General features: G+C 41.9%; 1 protein-coding gene across 1 annotated transcript in view; it reads left to right on the top strand.

Moving 5' to 3' along the window:
* Window positions 1-20,869, top strand: part of lamc3 (laminin, gamma 3) — a 235,332-nt gene that overhangs the window by 84,158 nt on the left and 130,305 nt on the right. Inside the window, exons 3-5 of the mRNA XM_038965701.1 lie at window positions 11,832-11,962; window positions 14,080-14,246; window positions 19,198-19,386. Of these exons, the coding sequence (XP_038821629.1) occupies window positions 11,832-11,962; window positions 14,080-14,246; window positions 19,198-19,386 (487 nt within the window). The remainder of the gene's footprint in view (window positions 1-11,831; window positions 11,963-14,079; window positions 14,247-19,197; window positions 19,387-20,869) is intronic.

The raw sequence follows: 20,869 nt of genomic DNA, 5'->3' as shown, positions 1-20,869 counted from the left end.
TATTAAATTACTGCAATAGCATGGGAGACCGAGGAAAACAAATTGGTACAATTTAAGGGCAAGTGTTAACTGACTTGCCTAGTTAAATAAAGGTTAAATAAAATATAAATTACATCTCATCTGCCCAGACCCTGTATGCTCACACACCCATCCCCTAATGCCTACATTATTGTTTAATCTCTACAGGATTGGTGCCCCCCCCCCCCCCCCCCCCCCCCCCCGCGGGACGGTTGAGCTAACGTAGGCTAATGTGATTAGCATGAGGAGGACAAAGCCATATCTGATATGTGCAGAAAGCTTACATTCTTGTTAATATAACTGTACTGTCCAATTTACAGTAGCTATTAGAGTGAAAGAATACCATGTAATTGTTTGAGGAGAGTGCACAATTATGAACTTGAAAATGTATGAATAAACCAATTAGGCACATTTGGGCAGTCTTGATACAACATTTTGAACATATTTGCAATGGTTCACTGGATCAGTCTAAAACTTTGCACATACACGGCTGCCATCTAGTGGCTAAAGTCTAAATTGCGCCTGGGCTGGAATAATACATTATGGCCTTTCTCTTGCATTTCAAAGATGATGGTACAAAACAAGTTTTTTTCTTTGTATTATCGTTTACCAGATCTGATGTTTTATCTTCTCGTGCATTCATTTCACATTTCCACAAACGTCAAAGTGTTTCCTTTCAAATGGTATCAAGAAAATGCATATCCTTGCTTCAGGTCCTGAGCTATAGCCAGTTGGATTTGGGTATGTCATTTTAGGCGAAAATTGGGAACAAAAAGAGGTGGATCCTTAAGAGGTTTTTAAGTACAAATTCTTATTTACTATGACGGCGTGTCTGTAAGTTGTTGATCATATGTATAAGTTTGTTTTTGGAATGTAAAAAAATATATAAAAAGGAAAAATAAAATATTCAAAAAATATATACAGTATATGTGGTTATGGGAGTTTACAGAATCTGTCCACACACACACACACACACACACACACACACACACACACACACAGAGAGATGTTATGAACAATGAACACGTCAGAAATGCTTAAATGACTCCTACTCATAAGGACACATCCTGATTTTTTTATAGCAATTAGGTTAAGTGCTTCGCTCAAGGGCACATCAACAGATACCATCCCTAATCATCTCAGAGATTCAAACAAGCAACCTTTTGGTTACTGGCCCAGTGCTCTTAACCATTAGGCTAACTGCCACCCCACGGCTGGCTCCCTCGTGAACCACAAAAATATCCAGACGCTCTGTTTAATCCTTAGTCGTGTCCATATCATGGGAGTACTAAGAGATATAAACATTAGCATACCCCCATATGTGAAGCTTACTCATAAAACTACATCCTGTCGTTGTCTGACACTGCAGACTTGAGAGAGAGAGAGAGAGAGAGAGAGAGAGAGAGAGAGAGAGAGAGAGAGAGAGAGAGAGAGAGAGAGAGAGAGAGAGAGAGAGAGAGAGAGAGAGAGAGAGAGAGAGAGAGAGAGAGAGAGAGAGAGAGAGAGAGAGAGAGAGAGAGAGAGAGAGAGAGAGAGAGAGAGAGAGAGAGAGAGAGAGAGAGAGAGAGAGAGAGAGAGAGAGAGAGAGAGAGAGAGAGAGAGAGAGAGAGATATAAATAAGACATTGGGGGGACTTGGGAGCATCTGAATCATCCTTGATCTAAGACAAAAGTGTCTCCTCTCCCTTACTTCTGTTCTTCACCTTTCGCGTCTGGAGATGTGGGGCTATAATTAACAGCAATAATGGTGGACGGATGACAGATTTTTTTATTGAACCCTTATTTTACCAGGTAAGATCGCCTGTTATTGGCAATTGATCATTGGTCAGAATTGATCACATGTCATGAAGTGACTGCAGTGTGATGTCATCATTATAGATTTGGTGCCGAAGCTGGACGCATCGACCAGTCAGATTATTCGGTTTGCCAGCACTGCATTGATTTGTCTCTGTGATACAGCACCGAGCTGTTCTCAAACTTCTGACAAAGTGAGGGGAAAAAGTTCTGTCTCCCAAACACTTTGCTCTCCTCTAACCCTGCTGTAGAGACAAGGAGCAAAAAAAGAGCGAGGGAGCGTACAGAGAGAAGTTATCGGTTTGGTTTCCCTTCATTCCCTTCCTAACCTGAATGAGAATAAACTCTCTCCTGTAATCGTTCACTGCCCTCCCCCCCAAACTCGTGTTTTCCCCATTCACGATGGTACCGGAAGCGGCGGGCAGGCGGGAGCATGTGAAGAATGAGCGTATGCTTCCACCGACAGCCCCTGGGCACTGGGTCGTGCGGCAGCGTCCAAACCCCATTAGCAGGAGCGGAGCTATGTCAAGCAGGGCCGAAGTCGATAAGCAGGCCCCATAACAGTAGCCTATCAGCTCCACTCTGCTCTGCACCGTGCTGCTTTGTAACAGACGGCACACAAACACACAGCCTCCTCGAGGGCTCCCTGAGGAAACTAAGGAAGGAGAGAGAGTGAGAGAGAGAGAGGGGGAGGATGGAAAGAAAGGAGGTAGCAGAATAAATGGTGGAGGAAAGGAAAGGCAAGGTGTGAATGTAGGGCCAGAGGCATATGAGGAGAGAGATATAATACAGTAGCAAGACAGTGAGAATAAAGGAGACTGCTATTGATTAACCATATTATCTTTACAAAGGATGTTGTTCACATACACTATATATACAAAAGTATGTGGACACCCCTTCAAATCAGTGGATTCGGCTATTTCAGCCACACGCGTTGCTGACAGGTGTATAACATCGTGCACACAGCCATGCAATCTCCAAAGACAAACCTTGGCAGTAAAATGGCCTTAATGAAGAGCTCAGTGACTTTCAACGTTGCACCGTCATAAGATCCCACCTTTCCAACAAGTCAGTTAATTTCTGCCTTGCTAGAGCTGCTCTGGTCAACTGTAAGTGCTGTTATTGTGAAGTGGAAATGTCTAGGAGCAACAACGTCTCAGCTGCAAAGTGATAGGCCACACAAGCTCACAGAATGGGACCGCTGAGTGCTGAACTGGGTAGCGCGTAAAAATCGCCTGTCCTCGGTTGCAACACTCATTACCGCATTCCAAATTGCCTCTGAAAGCAATGTAAGCACAAGAACTGTTCATCGGGAGCTTCATGAAATTGGTTTCCATGGCCGAGCACCCGCACACAAGCCTAAGATCACCGTGCGCAATGCCAAGCGTCAGCTGGAAGGGTGTAAAACTTGTCACCATTGGACTCTGGAGCAGTGAAAATGCATTCTCTGGAGTGATGACTCTCGCTTCACCATCTAGCAGTCCGACTTACAAATCCTGGTTTGGCGGATGCCAGGAGAACGCTACCTGCCCCAATGAAATATTAAGATTACAGCGTACAATGACATTCTAGACAATTCTCTATTTCCAACTTTGTGGCAACAGTTTGTGGAAGGCCCTTTTCTGTTTCAGCATGACAATGCCACGAGCACAAAGTGAGGTCCATATAGAAATATAGAAAAGATCAGTGTGGAAGAACTTGACTGGCCTGCACAGAGCCTTGATCTCATTCCAATCGAACACCTTTGGGATTGACTGCAAGCCAGGCGTAATCGTCCAACATCAGTGCCCGACCTCACTAATGCACTTGTGGCTGAATGGAAGCACGTCCCCGCTGCAATGTGCCAACATCTAGTGGAAAGCCTTCCCAAAAGAGTGGAGGCTGAAGGCTGCAGGAAAAGGGAGGACCAACTCCATATTAATGGCCATGATTTTGGAATGAGATGTTTGATGAGCGGGTGTCCACATACTTTTGGTCATGTAGTGTCTTACAAATGGCTGTTTTCCAGTATTGTTTTGGTCTAATTCTCAGCTCCATTCCCTGTTATGTTGACCTGGTTCTAAACATCTGATCTAGCTCCAGGCATTAGTACCCATCCATAGTGCTACCATATGTTTGACCCAGGTCTGATCCAGGTCTGATCCTATTGACCCACAGAAGTCACCAAAATCCAGGAGTCCCACTGTTTCTGAATTAAAGGGGTCCTGGAACACATGTGTTCTACATTCCCACCAGATGTTCCAAACAGGGTCCTTGACCCTTTGACTCTCCAACTTCAAGTGGTTGACTTCTCGCTAACTCACAGGTGGTGTCCCAGAATCTTATAACTATACACAATGAGACTTTATAGACAGCCTGATAGAATAATAGTCTTCTTCTCTGAGGCAGTCCTTTTAAAGATTAAGAGGGTATACGTGTTTACTGCAGTAGTACTTTATAAACACAGTGATGAGCACACAAATATAGTAGTTGGGGGGAGGAAGACTAACTCGAGAGGGCAAGTTTAGGATACATTTTCTATTAAGTACTCCAAATAATGTACAGTTTTGTTTCAAGTTGAATTAGTCTTCTGTACAGGATACACATGGTGTACACCGTCCAACAAAATGCTTACTTGCAGGTTCCTTCTCGACAATGCAACAATAAGAAATGATAAAAGATAAGAATACGACCATTAAGTAAATGGCTCAGTAGAATAGAATAAACATTTTAGCATAAGTATAATACAGGAAGGCACTATTTAGTACAATATTTACAGATGTATCAGGGAAGAGGGGATTTGGGGGCAAATGTTTTTATTGTGCGCTATTAGCAGTAGTAAATAAAAGTCTGGTAGAGGCAGAGGTCTCATGCCCATAGGGGTACAGGGTCACGTGCTCCCTTAGATTTGTCCTGTTTAAACATATACATACTGTACATATAGCGTGTGTGTGTGTGTGGGGGGGGTTCTTCATTTTTTTCTCTGTAATAGTAGTAGCCACTTAGCAATTTTATTAAGTTGGCTTTACCTAGCCCAGACAGGTTCCCGATCTCCCAGCCTCATAACTAGCTACCAGGAAGCCATTTCAGGCTATCAATCAAGTTAGAGTAGCTAGCTTGTCTAATTGTCTTACCTGGCATGCCTGCTGGCAAGGTCGGTAGACTTTAGAAAAGCAAGCAATAACTAATGTAATGTACTCAATAAGACATTCCTTTCAAATTTTTACCCAGATTTTAGCAGCGATTCAGAGAAGCACATTTTGTTTATTTTAAAAACAAGAACCACCAGTCAGGAGGATACAGACAAGGGAGATATGCTTAAGCATAATGACTATGGCTCTAGATTGTTGGAAAAGGCTGTTTCAGGTGTTTGAAAAATGCTAAAATCTCCAACCATCCTCACGTACGTTGTGCCCCTCAGATCTTTGGGGTGCATGACAGCCCTGGGAAGAAGCAGTTGTGATGGGTTTGTAGCATGAATGTATGTGTGTGTTTTAATTGAAATGTACTATTATTTGTTAACAATATAGTAGGCTTAGTCTTTTTACTACGTTTCTATCTTGCAATAGAGAAAAATCTAACGCATTTCTACTTGTTTCTTCAACCCATCGAGAGCTGTTACACTCAAGTATTTACTATCTATTACGCTGACTACATGAAAAATTAGCAATATCATACAGGCATAATCAACGAGATTCAGCCGCGGGACGATTTTTTTCTTGAGCTGATGTTCAGGTGGGCCAGAACATAATAACAGAAAATGTGTGGACTGCAAATTGACCGAAAGAACCTTGCTCGTATACGATCACATACACGGAGTGTACAAAACTTTAGGAACACCTGCTCTTTCCATGACAGACTGACCAGGTGAAAGCTATGACCCCTTATTGATGTCACCTGTTCAATCCATTTCAAATCAGTGTAGATGAAGGGGAGGAGACAGGATAAAGACAGAAGAAGACTTGAAACATGGATTGTGTTTGTGTGCCATTCAGACGGTTTGGGTAAGACAAAATATTTAAGTGCCTTTGAACGGGGTATGGTAGTAGGTAGACAGGTGCGCCGGTTTGAGTGTCAAGAACTGAAATGCTGCTGGGTTTTTTTGCGCTCAAAAGTTTCTTGTGTATATCAAGAGTGGTCCACCACCCAAAGGACATTTAGCCAACTTAACATCTGTGGGAAGCATTGGAGTCAACATGGTCCAGCATCTCTGTGGAACACCATGCCCCGACAAATATTAGGAAGGTGTTCATCTCTCTATGATGCGTAGGAATACTTTGGAACAGAATTCCAAAATTAAAAATCACTCATAGACTGCAAAACACCAGCAAATCAGCTATGTCAAACATTTAAAAAAATATATATGATACATATTTGCACAGACAACTTGTGGGACCGGAAAGAAAAATCACCCATGGGCCAAAACCCTCAGATTCTGTAAATCAAAGATGAGAGAATAGTCTAAATAAATTATAAAATAGCAGTGCAGATAGCAACCTTTTGCTAAGTGCAGAGATATATTATAGGTAATGAATGCTTAGGGGAATGTGCCAGACTTTGAGGTACAGCAGAAAGATCAGTGTACCTGAAACCCAGAAGTTATAAGGGCACAAGGCGAGACCCAGATGCAGACACGGGATTCAGATGGTTTGAGTCTTTGATGTTTATTATAATCCAAGGAGTAGGCAAGATAATGGTTGTGGACAGGCAAAATAGCAAAATCAGGTCAGAGTCCAGTAGGTACAGAGTGGCAGGCAGGCAGGCTCAAGGTCAGGTCAGGGCAGGCAGCATGATCAGGCAGTTGGGTTCAAAGTCCAGACAGGCAAGGGTCACAAACGGGAGGACTAGCAAAAGCGGGAGACTGGGACAACCACTCTGGTTGACTTGACAATGTGGCAACAGACAAGCAGAGAACACAGGAATAAGTACCCAGGGACTAATGAGGAAAACAGGCGACACCTGGAGGTGGGTGGAGACAATCACAAAGACAGGTAAAACAGATCAGGGTGTGACAGAAGTTGTCAGTTAAAATCTCTGGTGGGTTCTTATTTTAGCAGTGATAACACATGGAGTTGCACATTTAAAAACATGTGATGTGTTTAATTTTCCAAAAACATGTGAAATGTCACATGCAAAGTGTTCCAAAAACCCGTTTGCACATGTGAAATCAAGTGATTTTCCACTTGTGAAATTGTGGTTCAACATGTGATAGCAGCAATGGCTAACAGTGTAGTTTCATGTTAATTTTGTGGTACTTTCTATAGTCACGGTACATTTACACAGTAATAGGATACCGTATTAGTGTTTTGCTATATATTTACTGTCAGTCGCATTGCACTTGGTTACCTTTTGGCCCGTCCTGCAAATTAACTTGCTATGCCTCACTTGCAATTGTATTTAACCTTATAGGATACCTTGAAAAAAAGTCCTGTAATTTTATTGAAAGTTATCGGATACTGAGTTGCTGTGAAAATAGTGGAAATAACTTAATGTGTTTCTACAGCTGAACTGTATTTTGTCAGTAACTATACAACAAACTGTATTCAGGAAGTACACAGAAAATAAAGAATACATTTCTGCACTTTACTAAAATTTGCCCAGAATGAAGTCAATAACTGTGCGATTATCTAACAACACCAGCTGAAAAGTAGCAGTGCTCAGGGACTCTTGACATTAAGGCCTAGATTCAATCAGATTAAGGGTAAACCTCTGAAAAACCCGTGTTTTGGCAGTGTCAGGGGTGTACATGTGTTAGAGGTGTTACTGCGTTATAGCTGTGAAATGATTAAAATAAAATAATGAGGATTTGTATCAGCCTTATTAAGGTGTAGATTACATATCACATTCCAGTGATCCAACGTGTAAACAAGGCTGCATGGGATTTCTCTTAACGGAGCTCCGGCTGCCAATAGCAATATCCGCTTCAGGGATAACGCTGGGAGACGCTTGTGGATTTGAAAGCTCTAACATAACCGCCATGCCAGTGTCCACTCGCTTGGATCTGATCAAATCCAGCATTAAGTGTGCATAAATGCTCTCAGGATTTGAACTTGCAACCTTTCGTTCCGGAGTACATTAATCTCAACAGTGCCACCAGATGGTTATTTGTTAGCAAGAACATACAAAAATTAGGAACACCTTCCTAGTATTGAGTTGTACCCCTTTTTGCCCTCAGAACAGCTTCAGTGTCGGGGCAAGGATTCTACAAGCTGTCGAAAGCATTCCACTGGGATGCTGGACCATGTTGACTCCAATGCTTCCCACAGTTGTGTCAAGTTGGCTGTATGTCTTTTGGGTGGTGGACCATTCTTGATACACACAGGAAACTGTTGAACGTGAAACACCTAGCAGCGTTGCAACTCTTGACACACTCAAACCAGTGCACCTGGCACCTGCTACTATACCCCGTTCAAAGGCACGGAAATATTTTGTCTTTCCCATTCACCCTCTGAGTGGCACACACACAATTCATGTCTCAATTGTCTCAAAGCTTAAAAATATGTCTTTAACTTGTCTACTCCACTTCATCTACTGTGATTGAAGTAGATTTAACAGGTGACATAAATAATGGTTTGCGTCAAAGCTTCGCAACAACGTTGCTACTAATCCATGCAATCAATAACCGGTGCAGTCCCAAAAGATAACAACCACGACCTAGAGAGAGCGGTACACTGATGGTCGAATTAAACACTTTACAACTAAGCACGCTGAAACTAAACAAGACTTCTGCAGCATTGCAAGCACAATCGAACTGCTGCGCCGACCGAGAGCTCCCTCCCAGAGAGCCGGGAGAGCTATCTTCATTTCTTCCTTTCTGACTGCTGATGCGCTCTTGAAGTGGCCATGCACGGTGAAGGCCCCATGCAGGATTTCACCACAAGTGTGTAATTGTAAACTTCACAGTCATTTACTGTAGCTAATCCATCACACTCACTGACCTGATGGTCTGGTTGGAAAGTGAGTATTACAATTACATGGTGACTAGCCATAAATGAAATATCATTTGGTTCTTTGGTATCACATGCACTTATGATTCCTTTAACAAGCCTTTAACACCTCTACGCAGACGACACCATTCGGGTATACTTCTGGCCCTTCTTTGGACACTGTGTTAACAAACCTCCAGAGGAGCTTCAATGCCATACAACACTCCTTCTGTGGCCTCTAACTGCTCTTAAATGCTAGTAAAACTAAATGCATGCTCTTCAACCGATCGCTGCCTGCACCCGCCCGCCCGTCTAGCATCACTACTCTGGACGGTTCTGACCTAGAATATGTGGACAACTACAAATACCTAGGTGTCTGGTTAGACTGTAAACTCTCCTTCCAGACTCACATTAAGCATCTCCAATCCAAAATTAAATCTAGAATCGGCTTCCTATTTCGCAACAAAGCATCCTTCACTCATGCTGCCAAACATACCCTTGTAAAACTGACTATGCTACCGATCCTTGACTTCGGCGATGTCATTTACAAAATAGCCTCCAACACGCTACTCAGCAAATTGGATGAAGTCTATCACAGTGCCATCCGTTTTGTCACCAAAGCCCCATATACTACCCACCACTCCGACCTGTATGCTCTCGTTTCTTGGCCCTCACTTCATTATTCATCGCCTAACCCACTGGCTCCAGGTCATCTATAAGTCTTTGCTAGGTAAAGCCCCGCCTTATCTCAGCTCACTGGTCACCATAGCAGCTTCATGCCTGTCCTTTAGCTCAGTTCGGAAGGACAAATGTATCTTTGATATTTTTTGGGTGGTTTAATACATCATTCACAGTATAATTATTAACTTGACCGTGCTTAAAGATATATTACATTTCTGATTTGATATTGTTACAGAACTATCAATCATTGCCCTTTTAAGAGGCTTTCAAAAGGCTCCTTGATATTTGAAGTTGAATCTGTGCTTGAAATTCAATACTTGACTGAGGGACCTTACAGGTGTCGTATTGGGGACAGAGGAAGGGTAAGTCAGAAAAACAATTATGTCAGCCCCTATTACTTCACACAGAGTCCATGCAACATATTATGTGATTTGTTAAGCCAGATTTTACTCCTGAACTAATTTAGGCTTGCCTAAACAAAGGGACTGAATACTTATTCAATGACTATGTTTTAGTTATCTAATTTGTATTATTATTTTTTTACTTTGACATTATGTAGTATTTTGAGTTCATTGTTGACAACAAAGGACAGTTAAATCTATTTTAATCCCACTTTTTAACACAATCAAATTGGAAGAAATACAAGTGGTATGAATACTTTTTCAAGGTACTTATAGTGTACTTGATCACTCACAAGCAGAGTTTCATTTAAAAAAAGTAAACTTTTAATAAGTGTGTTGAAGAGTAATTATAGTATATTCATAGTATACTTAAGATATACTAGAAAAATACATCTCGTATTTGACGTATATTATTTGAATAGTATGAACCTGGTGACACTGCAGAAACATTGATGCACTCTCAACCAAGAGGTCACAAGTTCAAATAATGAATGTATACTCTAAATCAAGTGTCCTTGGGCACTGCTAGTTTTATGTTGGTGGTGATAATTGGACAATTATTTACTTGATTCTGGGCAGCTTTCAGGAAAGTACAGAAATGCATTCTTGCTAATAAGCCTGTAGCGATATCTCTTTCATGCTCACAGATCTGGTGGTGTCGCTGCACATTTCCGGTTGCTAGCGACCAAGAGTTTATGAATTCAAATCCCATTTAATGAAGAGTGCCAAGAGTTGTCACAGTGCACATTTCTTTTGAAGTACACTAATTGAAATCAGAATACAGCAGCATACTGTCATTTTCTAGAAATAACACCAAGCTGTTGTTTATATTTCTGTTGTATATATTTAATGCATTCTTGCTTATCTCCATTGTGCAGCAGGAACTTCAGGTAGCTAGCAGCCAAGAGATTGTGTGTTCAAATCCCAAGAGATGTTTAGTGTTAAGTAATCAGCATACTGTCCTTTAACATTAACACCTGAATGTAGCTGGAAAATGCAATAACATATTTTCACCGTAACTATAAAAAATACTCCAGGGGACTATGACATAATGTCCTTGGGAATGTCCCTGGAACAAACCGGGAACTAAACAAAACCTGCATGATACAATTACTGTTTAAATGTAATTAATGTCAAATATGTCTTTCAAAGTAAAATATTCAAAATTACATTTGACAACTGAGTTTTCAAGTGCTAAAACGTCACTCGTAGTTTCATGGTATCACATGTTGAAATGTTGCATTCCAATGTTGTCACATTTATGTCACATTCATTTCAGATGAGATCAGGTTCTCTTTCACATGTCGTCACGTGTAGTTTCATGGTATCACATGTTGTCACATGTAGCTTCACATGTTGTTACCTGTTATCACATTAATTAACTTCACATGTGAATTTCATGTTTTCTTTCCCGTATCCTGCTGTTTGTCTTTTCCACTCTCTTTCCTCTCACTTCTCTCTTTTCTTTCCCCCTCTCTCATTTTCTTCTATTTAACTGTTCTAATTCATCTCATCCACGGTGCATTCATTGTATCTGGTATGCTATGGTTTCGGTGTGTGCTGCCAAACATGATCTGTTATACTGTCTGAGAGTCTGAGAGCGCTTTGCCAAGTCTCCTCTCTAACTTATGTGATCTCTATCTCCACTGCCGATTTCCTCTCTATTTATCCTCTATTTCTTATTTGTTTATTTCTCTTATATCTCAATATTTCTCATTTTCTGTCTTTCACACCCTATTCTACCCCTCTTTACATCTCCATGGCTTGTCTCTCTTCACTACCATGCACTATCTCTCCTTCTCTATCCCCCCCTTTCTCTCCCATCCTCTTCTTCCTCCACCTTCTGACCTTACCTGAATCTGTCTTTTACCTTTCCTATTTTCTCCATCTCAATCCATCACCTTCCTCCAACCCCTTTATCGCCTCCTCCTCATGGCCCTCTCCTCTGTCCCTCTCTGTAGTAGGTGACAGCCACATCCCTCCAAAGTCTCTTTCTCATCCCCCTCTCCTTCTCTCTGTCTCTCTCTATATAGGAGTGGGTGACAGCCACTGACCTGCTGATCTCTCTGGACAGGCTCAACACTTTCGGAGACGAGTTCTTCAAGGACGCCAAGGTGCTGCGATCCTACTTCTACGCCATCTCTGATTTCTCTGTGGGAGCCAGGTAACACACACCCGACATCTGATTGGTCCTCAGAGGCCTTTGGCTGTCGTCGTGGATACTCCCTCCAAAAACTTCAAAGGGAGACAAAACTATCAGGCCTTTCCTTCACTCTCCTCTACTTCTTTCTCTACTTCTCAATCCACCGGGGATTGTGGCACTGCTAGAACTCGACATTAGCCAAAAAACTCAACGGAAAGATAGAGAGAGAGAGAGAGAGAGAGAGAGAGAGAGCAAGAAATAGCGAGAAGGAGAAGGAGGGAGAGCATATTTGCTGTGTAGTTTTGATGTATCTTTGTTTTGTCTGCTCCTTTCTCAGGCTATAAAACAACAACCCAGCGTGGCCCATTTGGTAGATAATAAAACACATATGGCGAACGTCCGCTGCACATTTCCTCCCTCTCTGTATCCTGTTTACATGATAAACAGTCTCAACGCAAGCCCTGCATGGTCCTGGACAGAAGATACATAGAAACATAGAAACATAGATACATAGAAACATAGAAACATAGCCACAAAATCTGCCTCTGTTCCTGTCACTTTCCTGTTTCTGTCCCTGCTCTGTCCCTGGTCCCTAGACCTGGGTTCAAATACTATTTGAAATCATTCCAAAACTGAAAAGCCGGCCCCATGTCTGCTGGTCCCTGGCCTTATTCCTCACAGTAATGAGAAGCGACAACAGGAGGAAGGCAGAACAGACAGGATGTCCATCGGCACGGCAGGATAACACGGATGTTATTAAGTAATTGAGATGAAGCCTTCACCCACTGCTTCAACGGGATCTGACACCTGTCATAAGTGGTTATGATCACAGCGAGGCGTGACAATCTGACAAATGACCCAACAATGTCACCATGACACCTGAGGGAATGGCGAGGGGCAACCTGACCACTTGTTTGGTTAGTGTAGCATACTTAGCCTAGCTCATTGGATTGGCCATAGCAGTGCCAGGGTACGTCAATGTGTTGGCTTTAATGGTCAACTAGTGGAATATAATAACTAAAAGTAGTAAAAAGAAATGATCCAGAACTGATGGAGTACTGAGCTGATATTTCATCTATATCTGTGCCATATTCATTATTGTGGTTGTCAAGTGTTCCTCAGCGTCTGCTAGTAGAGACATCTGATTTGGTGGTTGGGGGCACGTTTCACTTCCTGGCTCACAACTTCCTTGTCACAACAACAACAACAGAAACAGAAATAACTGATTCAAAGCCGTTAGCATAAAGAGTCTTGATCTGGGACAGCTGGTTAAATCTGACAGGGACAGGCGAGATGTTGAGCCCCCCCCCCCCCCCCCCCCCCCTCACAGAAAGACCCTCTACAGAACCAATGACAGAGGATGAGTTCCAAATGGAATCCTACTCCCTATTTCATGCATTACTTTTTACCAGGACCCATAGGGCTCTAGTCAAAAGTATTGCACTATATTATAGGGTTACCATTCGGGACGCAGGTAAGCACTCAACAGAACCAATGACGATAAGGAGAATCAGACACTATAAAGATAGGGCCTGAGATAACAGCTATTAGCAATACATTCCTGATCATTAAATTACCTTGGATAAATTGTGTCTTCTAGTCACAGGAAATTGTATTTTCTCGACTGGTTGGAAAGGAAGGTATAGCATAAGAACACACACACACACACACACACACACACACACACACACACACACACACACACACACACACACACACACACACACACACACACACACACACACACACAGTGACTGATATGTAGTTGTTTATGCTTAGGGGCAGCTTGTGCAGACGAGAGTTGATCACACAGGGGAGTTGAACAGCGCAGAGCAGTAGTCACTGAAGGGGATAAAATCTCCACCTTATCCCAGGCGATGTATCTGCCACTGAGTGAAGGTAATGGGAAGTGACAAGTCCTCACAGTGCAAAAAACTTCTCATTTTACACCTATTCTCCACTACTCTGTCCTATTCTCTATTAATTTCCCTCAGTGTGTGTGTGTGTGTGTGTGTGCGGGCGGGCGAGCGTGCAAAAGTGCGTGCCTGTGTCCTCAGTGCATGCGCGTGCGTCCATACAAGTGTGCGTATATTAATGTGCCTGCGTGCCCACGCACCTCTCCATCTTTATCCCGCCAGGTGTAAGTGTAATGGCCATGGCAGTGAGTGTGTGTTGGACGAGCAGGGGGCTCTGGTGTGTGACTGCCAGCATCACACTGCCGGGGTGGACTGCCAGAAGTGCCGCCCGTTCTACCAGGACAGGCCATGGGCCAGGGCCACCGGAGACTCTGCCAACCAGTGTATGAGTGAGTACTGGAGATGTGTTAAGTCACCCTTGGGGAGGGGGGGTTATAGTTAGTGAGTACTAATATTGCACTGTATACCGGAACTTCAGTATTTCATTATTATTATATATTTTCTTTAATGGTTCTGTACTAGACGTTTTGGTACATTCAATACTTCAGTCAAATGTGTTTCACGTGATTGAGAGGGTCAAGTATGTCCATCTGCGCAGCCCCTTTTTACAGAGTGAAGAGCAACGTGCCTGCTCAACTGACTCCTTCATTGCGAGAGCTGTCTGGGTTGCATCGTTAGCTCCCAACTCATGTTGCACCGACGTTAACACACTTGAATAATGCAACACAGCATGTCAAAACGTTGAAACTGTTTATTAACGTTTGCAAAACAATATCCATACACCCTCATGGAAAAACCACATGAGTTCACATGTGGAAAATCACATGATTTCACATGTGACATTTCCACATGTTTAGATGATGTGGATTTTCACATGTGAAATCATGTGGAGCCATGTGTTTTTGGAACACTTCACATGTGATGATATTTCACATGAAGTTGCACGTGATCCGCGTAACCATTCACAAACGTTCGCATTAGATTTGCAAAAATGCATTGTCAATGATACACACACAGTGATGTGAACATCCAGTGTTTCAAATGTACGTATTTTACACACATGACTACATTGTGTATGTTTATTTATACAGTAATTATTCAAAATGTCCATACATGGGATTAGAACTCACGACCCCTTGATTTGCAGCATTACGTGCTTCCTGCTACACCACCATATCTGTGTCAGTAGCTGATTTTACCTGTATTCCTACACTTTGGATCTCAGCTTTGTATTTGACCAAGGCCCGAAATATGCTAATGAGCCCCACGAGTACATTTCCCCAACCTATCAAAGTGCAGTGATGATCCTTACATTCTATAGAAAATATGAGGCAGACAAATGTCCCGTTATACCGAAAAGGTACCATGTGAGCACATGTGTGTACCTGTGAGGTGTACCTTTGACCTATTTGTGTCTAAGGTAACAACACGGTTCCCTAACCATACCCATTTGTTTTGACATATATATACATACAAGCATGAACCTGGTGGCATTGCAGAAACAGTGAGGCACTCCCAACCAAGAGGTTGCAAGTTCAAATCCTCAAAGAGTTAACGTCAAGTGTCCTTGAGCACTGCTAGTTTTAAGTGGATGTTAAGTTCTTGCCAGTAATTCTGTAGCCATATTTCATTATTAACACTCATTAAGCTGTTGGTGTAGCTACACTGCAGCATTACATTTCTGATTGATAGCGACCAAGAGGCTATGAGTTCAAAATCCCATTTAAAGCCCAAGAGTTGTCACAGAACAAATTATCTATTTTTTTTTACACTAATTGGAATCAGAATACAGCAGCATACTGCCATTTTATAGAAATAACACCTTGAAAATGTTGTATATATTGACTTATTTTTACTGCAACTTTTAGCAATGTGCAGAAATGTATTCTTGCCAATCTCCATTATGTCCCCATAACTGGTGGTGCAGCAGGAATTTAAGGTAGCTAGAGTTGTAGATTTACAGTTTTTTTACTGCAACTAGACAAAAACCTCCAGGGGACCATGACACAACGTTCTAGGGACGTCCCTAGAACAACCCGGGAACAAGACAAAACCTGCAGGTCCCCATGACTGTTTTGTTTCGGCCAAGGCAGCAGCTACTCTTCCTGGGGTTCAGTAACATTGAGGCAATTAAATATACAATTTTAAATATTACATGACATTACCTTTCCTAACACTTTACCCAATACACAATTTTAGCTTTAAAAAACTAAACAGATAAAAAAGAAAACATCACATCGACTCTCCTCTTTCTAAAGAGCTAATCTAATGAGGAAACATGGAAAAGGTACTTTAATTGCTTTTGTGGAATAGAGTTCCATGTAGCCATGGCTCTATGTAGTACTGTGCGACTCCCATAGTCTGTTTTTGACTTGGTGACTGTGAAGAGACCTTTGGTGGCATGTCTTGTGGGGTATGCATGGGTGTCTGAGCTGTGTGCTAGTAGTTCAAACAGACACATCAGTGCATTCAGCATGTCAACACATCTTACAAAAACAAGTAGTGAAGAAGTCAAACTCTCCTCCACTTTGAGCCATGAGAGATTTACATGCATATTATTAATATTAGCTCTGTTTGTGATAAGATGCAAACCATAACGCAAAATATGCTGATTTCAAAGCTGATTTTCACCAAAAAAGTTATTAATTAACTTTGTCTCCAAAAACTCATTCACTTCTTCATCTCTCTCACCTCCCGTCTGGTTTCCACTAGCTTCCATAGCCACAAAGTCCAATTCCACAGCTACATTCTGCCTTTATGTACATACAGTGTCTACCTCAAAAACCTGGTACCCCTGCACATTGATCTGCACTGGTACTCCCTGGATATAGCTTCTTGTGTCACAATTTATTTTGTATTATTTAAACTCTGCATTGTTGGGGAGGGCTCTTGGTCATGGCTCACACAATACTAGTATAGTGGGTTCGATTCCTGGGACCACCTGTAAGTATAAATGTATGCACGCATGACTGTAAGTCGCTTTCAATAAAAGCAGCTACTAAATGCATATATCATTGTGTTTACAAAGCATTCCTACTGAAATAATATTGAACTTATCAGATGTTAATGTAACATCTGTAAAAAGTTGTTGTAGCATAATTAAGATGAATTCCATGTGTACTGTCCATTCGTGCATGCATATCTAAGCGTGAATGCGTTTGTGCTTGTTTGTGTGTGTGTTTGTGGGTGCGTGCGTGCGTGTTTGCTTACGTGTGAGTATCATCGAGGTTCAGGCTTATCGCGTTGTGCACTGAGCGGTGTGCTGCTGTGGAGGAATTCTAATTGGTTGGATGGATAAACCCGTAAAGGAAAGGCGCCTCGTGAATTGTTTTTATGCTAGATTCCATTAAGCAACAAGATTGTTTTAATTACACTCAGGCTGTGTTCCATATGCTACCCTAATTCCTATATAGTGCACTACTTTTGATAGAGTGCCATTTGGGATGCGACCCAACAGTCCCTGTACATAACAGACTGTGTTTCTAAATAGACTGCTGAATGTACTGTAGGAGAAGTGAATATATTATTCAATAAATACAACTCCCTACAAAAAAAAGCACTGTATGTGAAAGTATAAGAGGAATAAAAAATCATAATTCCACCCTCTGTATCCAGTGAGATAGAAACTCGTTATGACGCAGCTTGCCGGGCCAAGCTCTCTCGCGCCTCTCTGCCGTCCGAGGCATGTGTCTGCAACTAGCACCACATGGTCCGGCTTGTCGGAACACAAACACTGTAATTGAAAATGCCATTTTTTCTCAGCCAAGAGAGAGAGAGAGAGAGAGAGTTGAGCAAAGTTCAAACACACATGCAAGCACGCATCCATGCACACACGCACACACACACACACACACACACACACACACACACACGTTTGTTACAACATCCTTCTGATTCTTCAGAAGTTACTTAGCAGACCTAAGTGGCATGTTTAGCACACGAACCAGATGCTAGTTAGGAAGCAGTTTTAATCAGTGCACCTGAGCTACCTGCATTGAATACATGTGTAATGACTCAGGAAGACGCAATCTGTTTGCAGTCGTACGCGTTATCACTCATGTTCATCTTTAAGGCTTTTTAAATCTCATAGTATCACGTCTGCTACATAAAGAGTAAACAAAAATCTACACACGTAAACAAAGTGATCTTGAAAACGAGATGGTGCATCTCAAGAGATTTCATCCTGCAAAATGTCAAATAAAAATGCATAAATTGTTGACTGTAGGTTGTGTTATATCTTATATGTTCACATTTTAGTCATTAGCACACTCTCTTATCCAGAGGGATTTACAAATCAGACTTTCATATCTTGCTGTACGCCCTCCTGTATGCACTTAGGCCCAAATCCTTTAACTTGAGAATGACACATGCTAAGGTGTGGATGTCCTTGATGATCTTGATATTCTAGTGAATATGCCTACTCTCTAACAATCAAATGTACTCTAACTGCAAATACAGTCTTTTCCTACACTGCGGAGCAAAATACAAATAGAATGGAGCCTCTCCTGTCTTCCGGCATCAGGGAGGAATAATCATATGGTTATTGCAAACTCAACAGAGAGTTTGATGCGTAATAGAATGGGTAATTTCCTACAATCCCCCCTCGGGTAGTCAGATAGGCAGACAGCAGAATACTGCGATGGAGAGGAAATGCATCCAGTGTACTCTAACAGAGCCCTGTGATAGGAGGTTATCGCCTGAGTAATTGTTTCTTGTACAAACATGTATTAAAGTTATCACGGTGCCCCCTGACTATAAGATTGGCTGCTCATTTTGACCGTGTGAATTGAGATTAGTAACCAGCCTGTAAATTATGATACAATCCCACACACGATCTCTCATAAACATAACCCCCACCCTTTCTCTCTCGCTTTTCCTCCCCCACCTCATTCTACCACTTTTCTCCTCCCCATCTCTCTCTTGCTCGTTGCTATTACCCTATCACTCTCTTCTGCCCCCACATCTCACTTTCTGTCTCTCTCTCTCCCTCTCGCTCTTTACCTTGCCTCATTTCCTCCCTTTCCCTCACTCTTTCCCTCTCCCCTTTCCTTCTGCCCCCACATCTCACTCTCTGTCTCTCTCTCTCTCTCCCTCTCGCTCTTTACCTTGCCTCATTTCCTCCCTCTCCATCACTCTTTCCCTCTCCCCTTTCCTTCTGCCCCCACATCTCACTCTCTGTCTCTCTCTCTCTCCCTCTCGCTCTTTACCTTGCCTCATTTCCTCCCTCTCCCCTTTCCTTCTCCCCCACTCTCTTCCCTCTCCCCTTTCCTTCTCCCTATTCCCCCACTCTTTTTAATCCCCCCGACCCTCTCTCTACCTCCCTCCTTTTTCTCTCCTCAGAGTGTAACTGCAGTGGGCGAGCGGATGCATGTGTGTTCGATGCGGAGCAGTACCGTAGCACAGGGAGTGGGGGGCGCTGTGTGGACTGTAGGGAGCACACTGACGGACCGCACTGTGAACGCTGCAAAGAGAACCACTACCGACGGTCACCACAGGACCTCTGCCGCCCCTGCGACTGTAACACCATAGGTAAACCATCTATTTTAGACTGTTTCATATACATGAATTCACTCAATCAATGGTTCATTCATTGTCATTCGTTAATTCTCATTCAATCAGTTCACGGTAACCTGTTATTGATCTTTAAAGAGCAACTGTACCCCGCAAGAACTACTGCTGTGGTTGAGACCGGCCTATGTGTCATCGATATGAGTCAGAAATGCTTAATTCTAGTGTAAAAATTGGCAACACTTTACATTAAGCTGCCTCTATTACTATGCAACTAAAACCGTAATAACTGTGTTAACAACACAGTACTTACATAGGCTTTGCTATGTAACAGCATGGTACTAGGGTTGTTGTGGAGTCAGTTAATAAACAATATACACATTCACTTGCTGAAGGTTATTCCACATGTGTAACTACTGATGTTATTACACATTCTATTGTTCCACTATGTAACTAATGTTTTGTGATTACACATGTGTAAGTCACCTGTGTAATTACCATGTCAACAACTACAACTACCATTGAATCCACATGTAATACCAGGGTTGATAAATAGGCTAGGACCTGCTAACATCAATTGTAACAAGGCACATACTTTCAGTAATTCGTATTTAGTTTATTTCTATGTTATGTCTATGTTAGAACAATGTGGTTACATAGGGTATACTTGTAATTATTATGTACCTACCCAGGAGCAAGCAACTTAATGTATCTTGAAACCCAGTAGGGTATAACCTTTATAATTACTATGTAGTTACAATTTAACATCCTTTCTAGTTACAAGGTAACAACCTTGGCAGACAACAGTCTAACCAGGAGAAATCAGGAGACAGGGGAACATTAGGTTTAACCCTTTTAGTTACATTTTACTTACAATGTAACAATATTGAAAAACCAACTCTGTCATTACAATGTTGCTACAAGGGATATACATGAATTTACAATGCACTTACAGGAGCAAGCGACTTAATGTAAAGTGAAGTGACATTTTAATTACTTTGTAGTTAAAAGGTAACAACCTTTGCAGAAAATAGGCTAACCAGGAGAAATAAGGATGCAGGATCTTTTTTAATTCATATTCACACCATTCAAATTCAATTCCCCATTTTAGACTCAAAGCAATAACTATTTTAGTTAGTCATCTGTACTAATGCAGGGCGGTGGTAAAGCTAGCTAGCTAGCTAGCTAGCATTTCCCCATTATTCACTAATGTACTTAGCTAGTTAGCCAGTGGCAGTTTAGTTAAACCCATAGGGTATGGCAAAGTGGGGAATTTTGCATTTCTACACTATTTAAAACTATTTCAAATGCTATTTGGAGAACAGCAAAAATAAACAATAATGCAATGTTCGGTTTAAAGGTATGTGGAACAGCATATACACTGCTCAAAAAAATAAAGGGAACACTTAAACAACACAATGTAACTCCAAGTCAATCACACTTCTGTGAAATCAAACTGTCCACTTAGGAAGCAACACTGATTGACAATAAATTTCACATGCTG

The sequence above is a fragment of the Salvelinus namaycush genome, chromosome 26 (assembly GCF_016432855.1).
Source record: "Salvelinus namaycush isolate Seneca chromosome 26, SaNama_1.0, whole genome shotgun sequence".
NCBI classification, from domain to species: domain Eukaryota; kingdom Metazoa; phylum Chordata; class Actinopteri; order Salmoniformes; family Salmonidae; genus Salvelinus; species Salvelinus namaycush.
The sequence above is the reverse complement of the archived record's forward strand: the minus strand, read 5'-3'. Positions and strand labels throughout refer to the sequence as shown.